Source organism: Cariama cristata, unplaced genomic scaffold (genome assembly GCF_000690535.1).
Source record: "Cariama cristata isolate BGI_N322 unplaced genomic scaffold, ASM69053v1 scaffold28331, whole genome shotgun sequence".
Classification (NCBI taxonomy): domain Eukaryota; kingdom Metazoa; phylum Chordata; class Aves; order Cariamiformes; family Cariamidae; genus Cariama; species Cariama cristata.
The window spans coordinates 2623-17177 of NW_009597981.1; the positions used below are offsets into that span (position 1 = coordinate 2623).

The window sequence follows — 14555 nt, forward strand, 5'->3', positions numbered from 1 at the left end:
CTACTCCTGAATGTATATTTCTGTGTTTGTAGTCACCAAGAGATGGTTTCTTATTTATTGTCTTAAGTCTTACAAAGATGCAACAGTATCAAGCTGCTTAAATAAAAAAACCCTACCCGTTAGTTTAAAAGGGAGAGGGAGGGACTTATATAAGTGCTTTTTTTTTTTTTTTTTAAAAAAAAACAACAACAGATGATTGTGACCAATATGCCAACTGTTTCTGTCTGGTCAGCATTTCACTGCAAACAAAAATACGTATTTTGTAACTGTGGGGATGTTTCTTAAAAAATGACAAGGTCAAATAAAAGATGACTGCTACGACCTGGCTCTGGTGCTTTTGTTACGCTCGCCCCAGCCCACTCACTGCCGCCAGCGCGAGCTCAGCGAAGGCACAGGGGCAAAGCAGCGCTGGGCTGGGCTGGTCCAGAGATGTTCCTCCCCACCCCGCTGCCATTCTCTTTGTCTGTGACCGGAATTTTAATGAAGGTCTTCTGCACAACACAGGACACTTTCTTAACTCAGCCAACCCGTAATTAACAACATCAGCTTGTTAGCGAAGGGTCTGCCGTCAACGGAGAGGAGACTCAGCCATGGCAGAGTATGGCACAAGGGCTCGCTGGGCCCCAGGCTGCCACAGACACCGGCGAGGGCGAGCCAGCCGCTCTGGCTGACTTGTGGTGGGAAACGCCGACAGAAAAGCCCCCCGGCACAGAGGTTACCTGCGGCTGAACTGGAGAGAATCTCCCCAGTACAGGGACTCGACCACGGCCAGGTATCACACCACGTCCAGCACTGGGTGGTGTGGCTGGTGGTTACTGAAATACGGGCACTACGGATTGGGAAACTAAACGGGGAAAGGAGGGAGGAATTGCCATTATTATGAAACACAGTTTGAATCTTCCCAGGCCAGCAAGAACCTACTGACCTTATGAATATTTTATTTCCTTTACGACTTATAAACACTCAAAACACAACATACATTTAGAGTTCCCAAACAGCCCTGCACAAGCTAGTAGCATCACTTTTGTCCCCTCGCCCATCACATCACAGTTCATGTGCAGATTGCACTTGTCTTCATCTCCATTGCCAGGGCGCTGCTGTTAGCCGTTCCAAAAAGCCACGCTTCCCCTTTATTGACAAAGCGGGAGATAAAGCAACTCACAGTATCGTCCAGCTTACATGGTTTCTTCCCAGTTCGGTAGTGTAGTGTCTGATGACCATCTTACCACAAGATGGGCTACATAATCCCATTCCACCTGCAGAGGCGTGAGCCGAAAGGACCGCTTGTTAACTGCTTCGACAGCCAGGGTCCCAGGAGGAGAGACCGTCACTATGCGTTAGTGCAACAGGCAAAACTCATTCAGAGATGATGCCCCAAGACATGTCAACAGTCTTTCAAAAAGGGATTTACCGGGCGCACAGGGAAGGACAAGAGTTATCCCCAGCATCGCTGCAACCAGTAGAAAACCTGCAGCTGAACCTAGAAGCCAGGTCTGGCCTCTGGCTAAATCCTTGCAGTTAGCCCAGGAGGTCAGACCATTCATCCAGGAATTTGTGGCCCAGCTCTCCGCCATTCTGCTGCTCCGGAGAGTGGTATCCACCTCCCTGTTTTGTGTTACTTCTGGGAGCAAAACCCCTTCTGCTGAATGAGGGAGGGTTTGCTGTGAATCTCTCAAAATGGAGACAAATCCTTGGGAATTTAAGCAGCATGTTTGGCAGGTCACTTGAGATGCCAAAGTAACTCTTACCAGAGCTGGCAGCAGAGCAAGTCTGAGAGCCTGCAGAGTTCAAGTGCTGAGAGGCACCGAGGCCTGGAGAGGAGCTGGGATTCCAGGGTGCTTAGAAATAGTGACTGGATTTTCAGTACCTCGTATTTCGTTCCCAATAAAGTCAACAAAATTCCCGCAATTCCCGCACCTTCCAACTACGTGATGAACTGCAGAATATCATACTTTGTCTGCTTCCACCAGACACTGGTGTGGAAGGAGTCCAAAGAAAGGTTCTGCAAGAAAAGTTCCCGTCAGAGATGGAAGCCTTGAAATAGCTCAAACCAAATAAAACTAAAACAGTTGGACCTCTCTTGGAGCATCTGCTGGGGATACAGCGTCCTCATCAGAGACCAGCGGCAGGCTGAGACAGTGAAACACTTAAGCCTCCCGGTACGGTTCAATGTCGAGTCCACATGCACAGCCACACCGCGCCTGCCAAACGCTATTCCTCCATGTCCACGGAGCCGTGGCGTGTCAGCACACTGGTAAAACGCTTTCGTTGCCTCGTCCGTCCCAGAACAGACACACTCACCCACGGGGATCTACACAAACTCGGTGAAGTCGTCCACCGAAGAGATCAGCCGCTTCCTCTGTCCAGTCTCGTAGGTGGGTGGAGGGTCCTGAGGGATCTGGGGAGGGGGCTTTGTCGGAGCCGATGGATGCATCTGCAGGGGAAGGCCAGGAGTCTGGTACTGGGTTTCTTCACGCAGCTGAAAGTCAAAACGAGAACAGATGAGCTCCACTCGCTCTGAAACTCTTTTCGCTTTCCATTTGGACAGGACAGGCTACTCAGGACAGCTTGTCCTTCCATCCCTAGCACAGTGCCGAGTGGGTGCAGCTCTGTGTCCAGATATTAGGGTTCCCAAACCCCTTGCTGCCAGGGAAGCTGTTTGGAAGCTCCCAAGTCCAGACCTACGTCGCTACACTTGTCATTCCCACAAGAGCTGGATTCTAACTTTCATACCCATATTCCTCCTCTTATTGAGCAAATTCTGATAGGTGATTTTATGCGCGTTACTTGTAGTAAGGCTCTAAGGTAAAGCCCAGTTCTAAACATTTAGAACAGCCAGCTTTACTTACCCGGTGCCTTAGCCTCTTGATATGACGTAGCCTTGCAATCCATTTGGATGGATAGGTGTCAGTAGGGTTTGATCGACTGTGATGAACCTGGGAAGCCATCTAATTTGGGAAGGGTAGGGACAAGCACGGAAAGAGAGGAGGCACATTAACATAACCACAACAATAAAATTAACGTTTCAGCATAGTTGGACAGCAACTGAAATACAGCTCTAAGTTATAACTGCTCATGTGCTAACTCTGAGTTAAAGGTTGACAGCAATAACTGAAGCAGAAAATTTATTTGCTTTAGCAAGCCCTACTTACTTTCTCAGAAGCTGGTGATAGACCAAGACACCAGCTGAAAGACAGACAGGGTACTCACGTTAGCGTGCAAGGCCATCTGACGGGCTACAAATGGCAGGTTCTTATCAGAGATGATCTTGGCGACACTCGTGTCTACGAGACCCTCCATGTCTTCGTTTTAAAGGAATAAGAAAAAAATTCTTGTAAGACAGTTAAGAACCAGCCAAAGGTTGCCAGTAACTAGATAAGTAATATAAACCTGAGGAACCACATCACAGAATCTCAGAAGTTCCCACCAAGCTCTACAGCTCCAACTGTAACAAAACTTGCACTGCAACTTAACACAACTGGCTCTGAAATTCTGGCTGCTCTGTAAAGGTTTGAGGAGAGCCCCTGAACCAAAGCATGAGTGAAAAACACCCCAGGAGCACCCCTTTGGTGAGAGGAAAGCAAACACCCCTGCAGATCCCTGGACCAGCACTGCTGAACTTGCACGGGGCCACAATCGGTTTCCAAGTGTCAGGTCCTGCAGTGCTGGAAAGGACAGCAGAGGCCAAAGCCACAGGGACCTCCACCTCATCTCTCCTCCAGTATTCCCAAGCAACTGTTGGAGGGACCTACTCTACTCTTCTGGCACTTTGTCTTAAAGCCTGAAGATGGTATGCGTGGTACAATGGGAAGATACCTGTTATCTTGTTGAAGTTATATGAACGGGACATATCCAGACATAACTGGGCAGCAAATTGGTTTCAGAGAGTTTCTCCTGGAAGTTTTTATTTTTGAAACACAAAACCTCCACAAAGTGAAGGCCGTTATTGCACCACAGTACAGGAAGACTGAGAACAAAGGCTGGAGGGATTCCTACCTTTCCGACACTGCAGCGTCACCAGGTTACAGTCATAGTCAAGTGGCGTGATGATAACGTGCACAAAATTGAACTGACCCTAATGAGAAAACAATAAAATAGCCATACACATTTTACTGGCAGCCGTTGCGATTCTTGGGAATGCCATAAACTAACGCATGTCAACCCAGCAAGGCAAATAACCTCCATTCGTGATCTCAACACTGTTTGCTAAGATAACGCACATCAGATTAAGGTTTTACAGAACAGCCACATGCCTGTTCTGTAACACATCCACGAGTAAAATCTTGTACCTTTATTGTTCCCAGTTTAAAGTCTTCTCCAGAATCATTGTAAACAATAGAAACAAAATCATTCCCAAGGTGCCTTTTCTTGTCACAGCGATATTTATCCAAATCCTTTGTGGGCATCAAAGTAGCAATGTGGAAAATGGCTGAAGAGGAAAGAGAAAAATCCTTAGGCTGGCCTGGGAAATCAGCGCTGCAAGCAGCAATGGTCAACATACAGCACTTGCCTGGAAGACAAAGTAGTACCAGCTCCACAATAATAAAAAAAAAAAAAGCAAGTTGTGCTCCCTTGGCAGGTTTGTCCCCATTTGTGACAGCTGAATCCAGTCCCACTGGATTGCTCCAGTGGGCAGCAAAAAGGCAGCGTCTGAAAGCTCTGCTTTTGCCAGTTTTTAGGTAGTGCCCTGCACAGTCTTCTCTAGCACCAGGCTCAGCAAAGTGAATGAAGGACCTGGCTTTCAGCACGTGCCTGATGCAAACTGGAAGAAGCGTTCTCATCAAGCTGGGGTAGCTATCTCTCTGTTCACAGAAAAGGAACAAGGGACTGCAGAAGTGCTTTGGGTTGGTTATTTTTTTCCATGACCACAGTAGCATGGTGAGTAGTATCTGGTTTGAGGAGGAGTTAAATAGCTTAAACTAGAACTTTCCCTAATTGAGCTCTGCAGAGCACCAGGGCCACCGCGCGTAACCTGCAGCTGCTCCACTGAACCGGGCTAAGTATGAGGACTGGGATGCCTAGAGCTGTATGAAACAATTTGGGAAGTTCATCATAGCTTGTTGGATCCTGGATGGTATCTGCACTGCTTGGTGCTGCAGGAGCTGAGTAACGCTGCAGTTCAATTAGCAATGACCACAGTAATGACAACCCTCCTGCTTTCAACACTGCTCTTCAGAGAAACCATTAGCAGAGTTTTGACATGTAGACATTAACCTCAATTAACAGCCTTCAGAGCAGCTCAAGAACAAACAGCTTATTCTACAAGCCTCTACACCAAACCATATCAACCTTTAATAAAGCAGACTATTTTAAAAGTAAGTGGTGTGATTTTTTTTTTTTCTCTTAAATAAGGCAGGTATGCACCTCTGCCAAACTTTACCACATGGCTTGCAGAGATACCAGAGAGAGAATGGGAGGAGACAGAGCCCCAGGTCATCTTTATTACATCCCTGGAAAGGAAACAGTTTGTAGAAGGCAGGTCAGTCTTAAGATGGGAAGAGACCATCCTTCCACTTCCAACTTCTGGACCCACCTTACCTTGCATAATGTCATCGTGCCAACAGTAGGTAAACTGTCCATCCTCCCCACACACGTCCAGGCCACCAAGGTAGATCTTATCTGGCTGACAGTCTTTGAGCTCAATGAGCTTCCCTAACCCAGTCAGGAACTCTGTATAGCGATAGGATCCGTGTTCATTTGACAGAATTGCGATTTCATTGTTGCTCTAGGAAACAAGAACATGGGAGTCCCACACTGAGTGCTAAGAGCACTCAATCAGCACGAGTGATTAGGTTGTTACCTTCCTAGAAGGGCTTCATGCAGGCACTGATTCTTTAGCGCAAGAAACTAAAAGCAAGGCTACTGCAGGAGCAGGACAAATCTCACAGCTGGAGTAGCGACGCCTGCCCTTCTGTTGAGATGTAACCATTAAAGGATTAAAGCATCTGCACACAACTCACCTGGCCTTCTCCAACGTAGAGCACTGCAATCTTGTGTGTGTCGTAAGAAGGAATTTGATCCAGGAGCTGCACCGATCTTTCAAACGTCTACAATCAAAACATTGGTCACATCTTTAAAGACTTATCTCCACACACCCACTGCCCTCCCTAAAAACCCTTCAGGACAACGACAGCACAAAGTAAGCACAGATTCCTGCCCTTCACTAGTGTCTTCCTTGATGAATGCTGCCCTACTGTGTTCTGCAAGGGCACAGTGCGTCAGCAGTCCAAGGTACACAGCAGTGCTGTGTGGCATCTGTCGCCACACTTTCTTGGTTTTATAGATGATGATGATGATATTAATCTGGCAAACTGCATGGGCTAGATGCACTGGCCATGACAAATTACATCGTACGTTCATTTAAGCTCCAGGCATGAAAAATTATGTCTCTTGCTCTGAAGAACTTTTTCAGCACAAGGCATCACCTTATCTCACCTAGGCTCCCTACTGCTTGACCACCTGAACCTAAAGTGAGGGGAAACTATCAGCAGGAGATCTGTGGTGCTCAGTTCACAAGAACCCCATTCCAGCGCTACTTCTGCAGGAAGTTTATGACTAATTTCTCATATGACCACAGAAAGCTTCTTGGCCACTCCCAGTTATACAGAGGGCTGACAGGTTTGTCTAGCGACATTCTGCCAGTATCACCTAATGCTCCGTTTTCATCCTGCACTCTTCCTACCAGCAAAAACTAAAACTCCACAAACCATCCTGCCCTCTGGCTGGGATTCTGAAACAGCACCAGCAAAATCTCCCAGTATCTCAAATTCAATCCAGAGCCATAAAGCAGAAGCCACCAGGACTGGGGTACAGAAAATCTCCCATCCGTAGCACTGTTGGTAGGGAACACCTTTAAATTGCACCATCTGAGATGGACATTCATTACTATTAATTTATATGCAAAAAAAGTAATGAGGTTAGGAAAATTAGCTACAAGACTTTTAAAAAAAAATCCTTGCCTACCTCATTTGGCAACAAGAGGGGCTTGTTGTTTTCATCGCCAAAGAATGGGGAGTGGTACAACTGCAAAAACACAAAGCTAAGGGAGAGAGGGGGGGGAAAAGGTCCTGTTACCATAAAAATTAAGTCAATTTTCATCTGTTGTATGTAAGAATGTTATGTACAGAAGAAAAAGAGGAGCAATTAAAATGCTAACAGAGCATTACTTGTCTTCTAGAAACACTTCAGGTGCCTGGACTACCTGCAGTTTGTAATAGACCCCTGTCATAATAAACAATGGTTATGTCAAGCAGTGGCAGCTGCACAAATTCCCCGTTCAAAAGGCAGTCTTTGCACAGAACAGAGGAGTAGGAATGCACTCCCACCTCACAGCTGTGGGGGGTATTTCTAGCCTAGCAGATAAATGATTTTACAGACATTTGCATTTTACCTGCCCTCAGTAAGATGAAGATTGTCTCATAATGCAATTTTTGGCAATTACCAATATCTAAAGTTCAAAAAGCAACTACTATAACCCCTTCTTTTCCTCCTTCTTAGTATTTTGTACATTGTATTTCTTGAACTGCAAGACTAGTTATTCATCCTGTTCACAGCAAAATTAACTCTAGGTGACCTGCATTCAAGCCGCACGTGCATTTGGACTCTAAATTGGGATAGATTAAGAACATGAGGAAACTATTTCTCTACTTCTTTCACCATCCAAGAGACCCGTTTCCTAAATCACAAAGTTAATTTGGTGGTAGTGGGTTCAACATGTCTGTATTAGCTCCTGAAAAAACAGGTAATTCATCTTTCTTTTTAATTAGATACTGTTTTGTAGATCCCACAAAACCAGCAAACCATTTTGACCAAATCCAGCCATGGCTGCAGCAATTCTGAGCTCACCATTTCTAGCTTCAGATAAGCCCCATCACCCACCTTGGGTTTATTCCGGGTACTTTCTCAGCATTGGAGGCTGCTGTTCTGCTCTTGAAGGCATCTCTCTCGATCCTTTTTCCCCTCCTTGATGGGGCTGAGTCAGAGATGGTGTATCCTCGTGGCCGGTGCCCAGAGGGGGAGCGAGGTGAGGTGACGGGACCGGTGCCATCCAACCCGCCTGACCCAGTCACTCTGGCGTCCTCCCCCTTGCCCAGCCAACTGCCCAGGCCCTCCCCTTCCAGGTTCCCAGACTGGGATTTTGATTTCACTTCTGTGCTCAGCCTCCTTGTTACTTCTCTGCCATTTGCATCTTTGAGGACCTCCTGCAGTGTCTGTAGCTCGGGGGAAGAACTCGACTTGCTGAGCGGCTGGGATGGCTGGAAGGAAAGCTCCTCCAGTGTTCGGCCGTCCTCTGACGGTAGGACTCTCCCGATGGGAATTCCACCCTCCACCAAGTCTTCCGACTTCAGAGATTTTTCTTCTTGGCTGGAGGTTGAAGAGGACTTAAAGAGAGAGAAACAAAGATGAGCAGTTTTCCTGATATGCAAAATAAAAGCCGACAACAGTAACGCTCGAGGTACGCCCTGACACTTCCAGTGAAAGATGAGCAGAAAGGTGCCAAGTACAAAGCAATGTGGATCGAGGACCCTGCATAAAACAGGTATTTACTGTGGATGCTCTGCATGCAGTCCCTCACAAGCCATCCAAGTTCTCAATCATGACTGCATGTGCACTTTGGTATCATTAGTGAGTTCTTTCAGAGGGTGCCAAGAGGGACCCATCAGAGCACACACAATTCTCCCATGTGTCTAAAGACGGGGCTGTCATAGAGGATAGAACTGGTTTCTTCTTACCCTGCTGTAAGACTCCTGGGGTTTACCAAACCTTTCCTCGCTCAGGACTTGTTCAGAACACGAAGTCTCAATGTCCTCACTCTCTGGAGACTCAGCTGGGGACTCGGTTTCCTTTAGCTCCATTTCCGACGGGCTCCCTTCCTCCAGCACCACCGCTGATTCTATTGAGACACAAGGCAGAAGAACTGAAGTCTGTAGAGAGGCACAGACCGGCAGGCCCCCATCCTTTCCTCTGAAGTACCAGCCTTTTCCCTATGGGATTTCAATGGAAGGCCATATTGAATGAGTGCTCTGGTTCTTTGATTTCTTGTCATGTCAGACTTGCTCCTGGTTCCCCTTTTTATAGAGTAACTGATCACCTTACCCTCCCAGGAAAGGGCTGCGTCTGGTTTGGTCAAAACAAGTGCAGTTGTTTCCAATTGTTGCTGATGAACAAGCAGGGGACAGAATGAGGAAATGGGACCTTGTACATCAATGCTCAGTTATCAGGACAGACAGGAACTACAGAGATGTAGGAAAGTACAAGACTAGCATTGAAAGTTCATCATTATCCAGGCAATGAAGACATCAGGTCTATGCAAGTGTGCAAAAAAGTTTTTCTTGTATTGAAATGTAATGCTCCTGTGCCTTGTAGTGGCCTAGAAGGAGATAAGAAATTTTACTAGGAGCCATTTACTTGCAGTTTGGCAGTTTTCCTAGTATGTCTCAGTAGAAGCAAAACAATTCAGCCCTAGACACATGAAAGGACAAGACAGCAAGAGTAATACATGCACTGCAGCAATACTGGGAAACCTGCATGTGGCATCTGATCAGACAAATGGTTAATGAAACCACACTGACAAGAAAGCTCCTTGGAAGCCCTGCCTACGGTGCAGGAGGTTATCGCAGCATTTAACGTTGTCTCTACTCCAGGAAGTGACCCTGACACAGGGATGAGTCTGACCAAAGGCTCCTCTCGGCCTTGCTTTTTTGTCCTGAGGAAAAGGCTGGAGAACAGGAGGCTTCCCATTATGCACACAAGGGACTGGAAGACCAATCTGAAAGGTCAAGATTTGTTTTCCAAAGTAAAATAAAAAAAAAACATTAGCACACACACAAAAAATAAAGATAATCAGCAAAATTTAAAAAAAAGAAAAAAAAAGAAGAAAAAAAAAAAATCACTAAAGCAGCTTTTCCTGGATTGATTTCAGCTCGCAGGACCAAAGTTATTTCAAAGAAGCAATTAAGAGTTAGCATTGCACACACATACCTTCTAAAAAAACCAAACCAAAACAAAAAACCCAAAACAACGTGCTGATCTGGTTAGCTGTCCAAGCCAGAACACACCTGCATATATCCAGTGTTTCCAAGCTTCGCTAGCTCCTACACTACTGCCAAGATTGCTGGTGTTTTTAAATAATGCGAGCACTCACTAATTATTCTTTAGGTGAGAAGAGAGTAATATGTGCAGAGAGAAGAAGTACAGAAAATTCTTTTACTGCAGCATCTTTGTGTTGCTTTAAAAGGCCTATGTCAACAACAACCAGCAGTTAAGAATACCCTGCTGCTGCTGCTCTACAGAGAATTTTCCAGTGAAGGAAAGAAGGCAGAAAGACTTTTCAACCCTCTAATTAAAATCACAAAGCATTACAGATTATCAAAGCAATGCAGGTGTTGTGCTCATTAGGTATGCAATATGATCTCCATTTAATTACAAAGTCAATTTTACTGAAGTGGAGAAAGATTTTACACTACTATAGAGCCTTCAAAAAGCTAGAATTTAGCAGGTTTTCCCCTGAAATATATTTCCTCTTTTTTTCTTTAAAAAACTTTTAACCAGCATCCATTGTAATGTCAAAATTTTATATACGTGTATATATATCAGATATATATAACAGCTCCTTTTGTCTTTTCTGTGTCCAATTCTGACAGATCGCTGTGTGCTGAGTAGCATGGGACTTCATTTCAGGGTAGCTTGTCCTGTAGCATACTATGCTATTCTCAGGAGTGGGAGTTTTTACATTTAGCAGAACACAAAGCCAATTGTAAAATGAAGCTGAAAATAAATAATTCAATTAATCAAGCCACTCAGACATTTTGACAGGTCATTTATCACTGTGCCTCATGACTCACAATCTACCCCAGCTAAAACAAAAGTTGCTTTAAGAAATTGTCTGCACTTGCAAATGTTGGATCTGGCTTGGACTTGTTCATGCTAGTCAAGATCCCATTTGTTGAGAGTAATGAGACTGGGTACAGACAGGAGACATGGAAGGGGAAAATGAAGTATGAAGGATACATTTTCTATGAATCAGAGGTGTTCTTCTACGGCAATACTTTTTTTTTTTTTTTTTTCCTTAAAGATATATAAATATACCTGCCCAGGATATGCTCCTGTGCAACTTCCCTTGACAACTGGACTGGTACATGGAAGAGAAAGAGGCCACTGCAAAGGGAAATCAAGTGAGCAGCTACATCAAAAGGAAGGAGAGACTATATGAAAAAAAAAAATTAAAAAGCACAGAGTTTAAAATGTAACCAAGAGCCTATTTTAAAATAAATAAATAAATAAACAAAAAACAAAGGAAAGAACAAGCTGGGATAAGCTCACTAGATGCCAAAGGGATACTTTAAGGGTACAGGGTCTCAAAATGAGTAAGGAGGCATAAACACATTCAAACAATGCAGACCCAAACTGCTCTCTTTGAAGAATGCATCTTTGTGAGTTTTAGAAACAGAAAATTCCTTAGTGATATCCTAGGACATGCAGGAAACCAGTCTGAGCTTTTCCTGAGTTACACACTTTTGGCAAAAGATCATTTTTAAACCCACAGAAGAGTCTAAAGAGTAGAAATGCAGATAAAGATTCACACAGTTTTGACCTCTAAAGAGGAAGAACAGAATGCATACGACAGTCTGACAGCAAAACTTCTTCAAAACATTCATTTGCCAGCCAGCTCCGGCAAGTCTACTGCAGAAGTTGTGTTAACAAGAATGTGGCCAAAATTATTTTCTCAGACTGCCACAGGAGGGGCATTCAGGTGCGTGCTTCTTTCAACTAATCAGTTAGCACCCAGACACCACACATTCGTAGGAGCCAATGAAAGCGTCCACAGATAAGTTTAATTTTTTTTTTTAAAGATGATAATTTGATTTTGACTCTAATTTTGTGTTTACACATTCTGAAATCCTAAAATCATATCCTGCCCTGCTTAAAACAAACCTGAAAACCAGCATTTTTAGCAGATTTCCAAACAATCCATACCATTGATGCCACCTCCCCAGAAAAGCCTTGTCTGTTCTTACCACTGCTCAGTTTTGATACTGCTAGCAGTGCCGAGAGTCTCAGCATTAGATGATGTTGATAAGAGCTCTGAGCAGGGATTACCTAAAGCTTTAAAAATTTCAGCTATTGGTCAACACTAACCTCCCAACATTAACAGCTCTTTCGGAAGTGAACTAGCACCAAAGTAAATATAGTGAAAGGCCCTGGCCACTATGTTAAAATAAAGCCATCAAAAGAAACGCAAGTGATTCAGCTGCGCCAGTCTGAAGGCTAAACAGTCCTTTTAAGAGGTGACTAAATCCGCAGCCAACAGGATTTGCGTTCTGCTGTCTCATGTTATAAAAGTCATTGGCAACTGACCCTGGCTGGCAAGGTTTGTAGTAGGCCATTCTCCCAGGAACCAACACAAACTCCCATACTGAAGACAAATGGAAGTGGAAACGCTGCATGGGAAGATCCATCCACATGTGGGATGCCCAGATCAGCCCCAAACAAGTGGAAGAGGGAAAAGATCCATGACTGTTAATTTTCATTTGGGAAACAGTTAGCATGAAACACATTACTCCTCTAAAGAAGCTCCATTATTCCCCTCTCTCTTCTCTTTAAGAAAGAGAGGTACTTTTCCGATGGAACATTAGAAGCAAGGAGGAAGGGAATTTTTCACTGAAAACTTCTAGGGACAAGAACTGATTCCCCTTCTCATTGCTATGTTATTCCTCGTGCTACTAACTTTACTGGTCTAGAAGACCTGCAGTAACTTCAACAGACTTTAAACAGTCTAGTGACATCTATGCTAGACATGCTGCCGGCTTGACATCTCTCACCTGTGTTGGAACGCTGGAGAAGTGATGGTTTGGTTGTCCCGGTGGCCAAGCTGGAGGAGGGGACAGAGAGGGATTTATATAGAGCTGTTTCTCGGTGTTCTTTAAAACGCTCTGCAGCCATGAGTGCATTAGAGAGCTCTTGCAGGGGCATATTGTTAATATCTGACGAAAATGGACTGAGCGGGTTCTCCAGACTCATTAGCCAGCTTGTGTTACCTGGTAAGAGAAAATTAGGGAAGAGTATTAAGTACGCTCAACTCCAGAAAGTTTACAACTCACATCGAAAAAGCAGTATTGTTTTGGATTTTGCAAGTGAAAATCAAAACGGACCAAGTTCTCTGTTCTCCTGACATTTGGCAGAATCTCTTAATTTCCTATTTTCAGTAAGTAGCTCCCAGTGCTCTGCACTTCACCCCAAGCTCTTCAAAAATCATCCTTGGTAACTGATTACTACAGCAGATTCCAAAAAGGCATCCAAAACACCCAGGTATTTTAATTAATGATACTAGGTCAGTTATTTTCTCCTGAAGCAACTTTCAGCTAAAACAGACAATTGCCTGTTAATGTTGTGTAACATACCAGTATTCAAGAATTTTGACCTTGAACATGTCAGTACTCCTTCCCTAACAGCAGACACAACTATGCAGCTGCTCTAGCCATAAGCCTCATTCAACTTGAATCTAGCATGGGAAGCTAAAACACTGCATAGACAGATTTTCAAGAAAGACCACAGAGCAGTGTAAAAATGGGAAATGCAAAGCAGGGTTGATATTATCTGGCTCTATTTCTGTAACAGTACTTAATATACAAATTTAAGTCCTTACTTCAATCTTTTCACAGGTGTTTTGCAGATTTAAAACACTAAAGAGTGATTTCAAAGAATCAAGTATCAGATGTATTAGTTTCAAGAGACAGTTAAGCAATAAAGAGATCCATTTGCAACTAAATATGGATTTTTCTTCTTCATCCCGACTCCAGTTTCTTAGCAAGTCAAAAGAGCTCACTCCACACTGAGGTCAAGATACCTGTGGGTCTGCGCACTAGGATTTCTGCCCATCCCTGTGTCAGCAGTGGGACATACGCAGCTAAGTTTGCTTTTTCTTTCTGCAGAGGTGTCTGTGGAGCAGGATTAGTCTTCTCTGATCGCGACGCAGGAGCAGGAGAACCCTGTGTCCCTTGGGAAGCCGAGCCACTGGGAAAATGGGACACTGAGCTGTCTAAGGCACCAACACGTAAGGCATGACCACCTAGCAAGACAGACACAAAATAGAAGGGAGAGCCATGCTTAGTTAGCACCAAAAATATCTCAGAAGTAGTAAGTCTTTTAAGCTCCTCTAGCAGCTGCATGAACAATATGGGGAACTGTTCTGGTTTTGGCTGGGACAGTTAATTTTCTTCCTAGTAGATGGTACAGTGCTGTGTTTTGGATTTAGGAAGAGAATAATGTTGATAACACACTGATGTTTTAGTTGTTGCTGAGCAGCGCCTACACTAAGTCAAGGACTTTTCAGCTTTTCATGCTGCCCTGCCAGCGAGGAGGCTGGTGGTACACAAGGAGTTGGGAGGGGACACAGCCGGGACAGCTGACCCCACGGACCAAAGGGACAGCCCATACCGTATGGCATCATGCTGAGCGTATAAACTGGGGGGAAAGCTGGCCAGGGGCATACTGCTCAGGAACAAGCTGGGCATCAGTCAGTTGGTACTGAGCAATTGTTTTTCATTTGCATCACT

At 44.6% G+C, this 14555-nt stretch overlaps 1 protein-coding gene across 1 annotated transcript; it reads right to left on the reverse strand.

Annotated features, from left to right (window-relative positions):
* Positions 1–2311: 2311 nt before the first annotated feature.
* LOC104168509 (tuberin-like) lies at positions 2312–14068 on the reverse strand (the record flags this gene model as incomplete). The annotated part of the gene is made up of 13 exons (XM_009709120.1): positions 2312–2479; positions 2850–2948; positions 3211–3302; positions 3997–4075; positions 4290–4429; positions 5539–5725; positions 5961–6047; positions 6964–7039; positions 7879–8381; positions 8733–8893; positions 11089–11157; positions 12822–13037; positions 13847–14068. Coding segments are annotated over 13 exons (2099 nt in total), but the record flags the coding sequence as incomplete, so codon positions are not given.
* Positions 14069–14555: the final 487 nt, after the last annotated feature.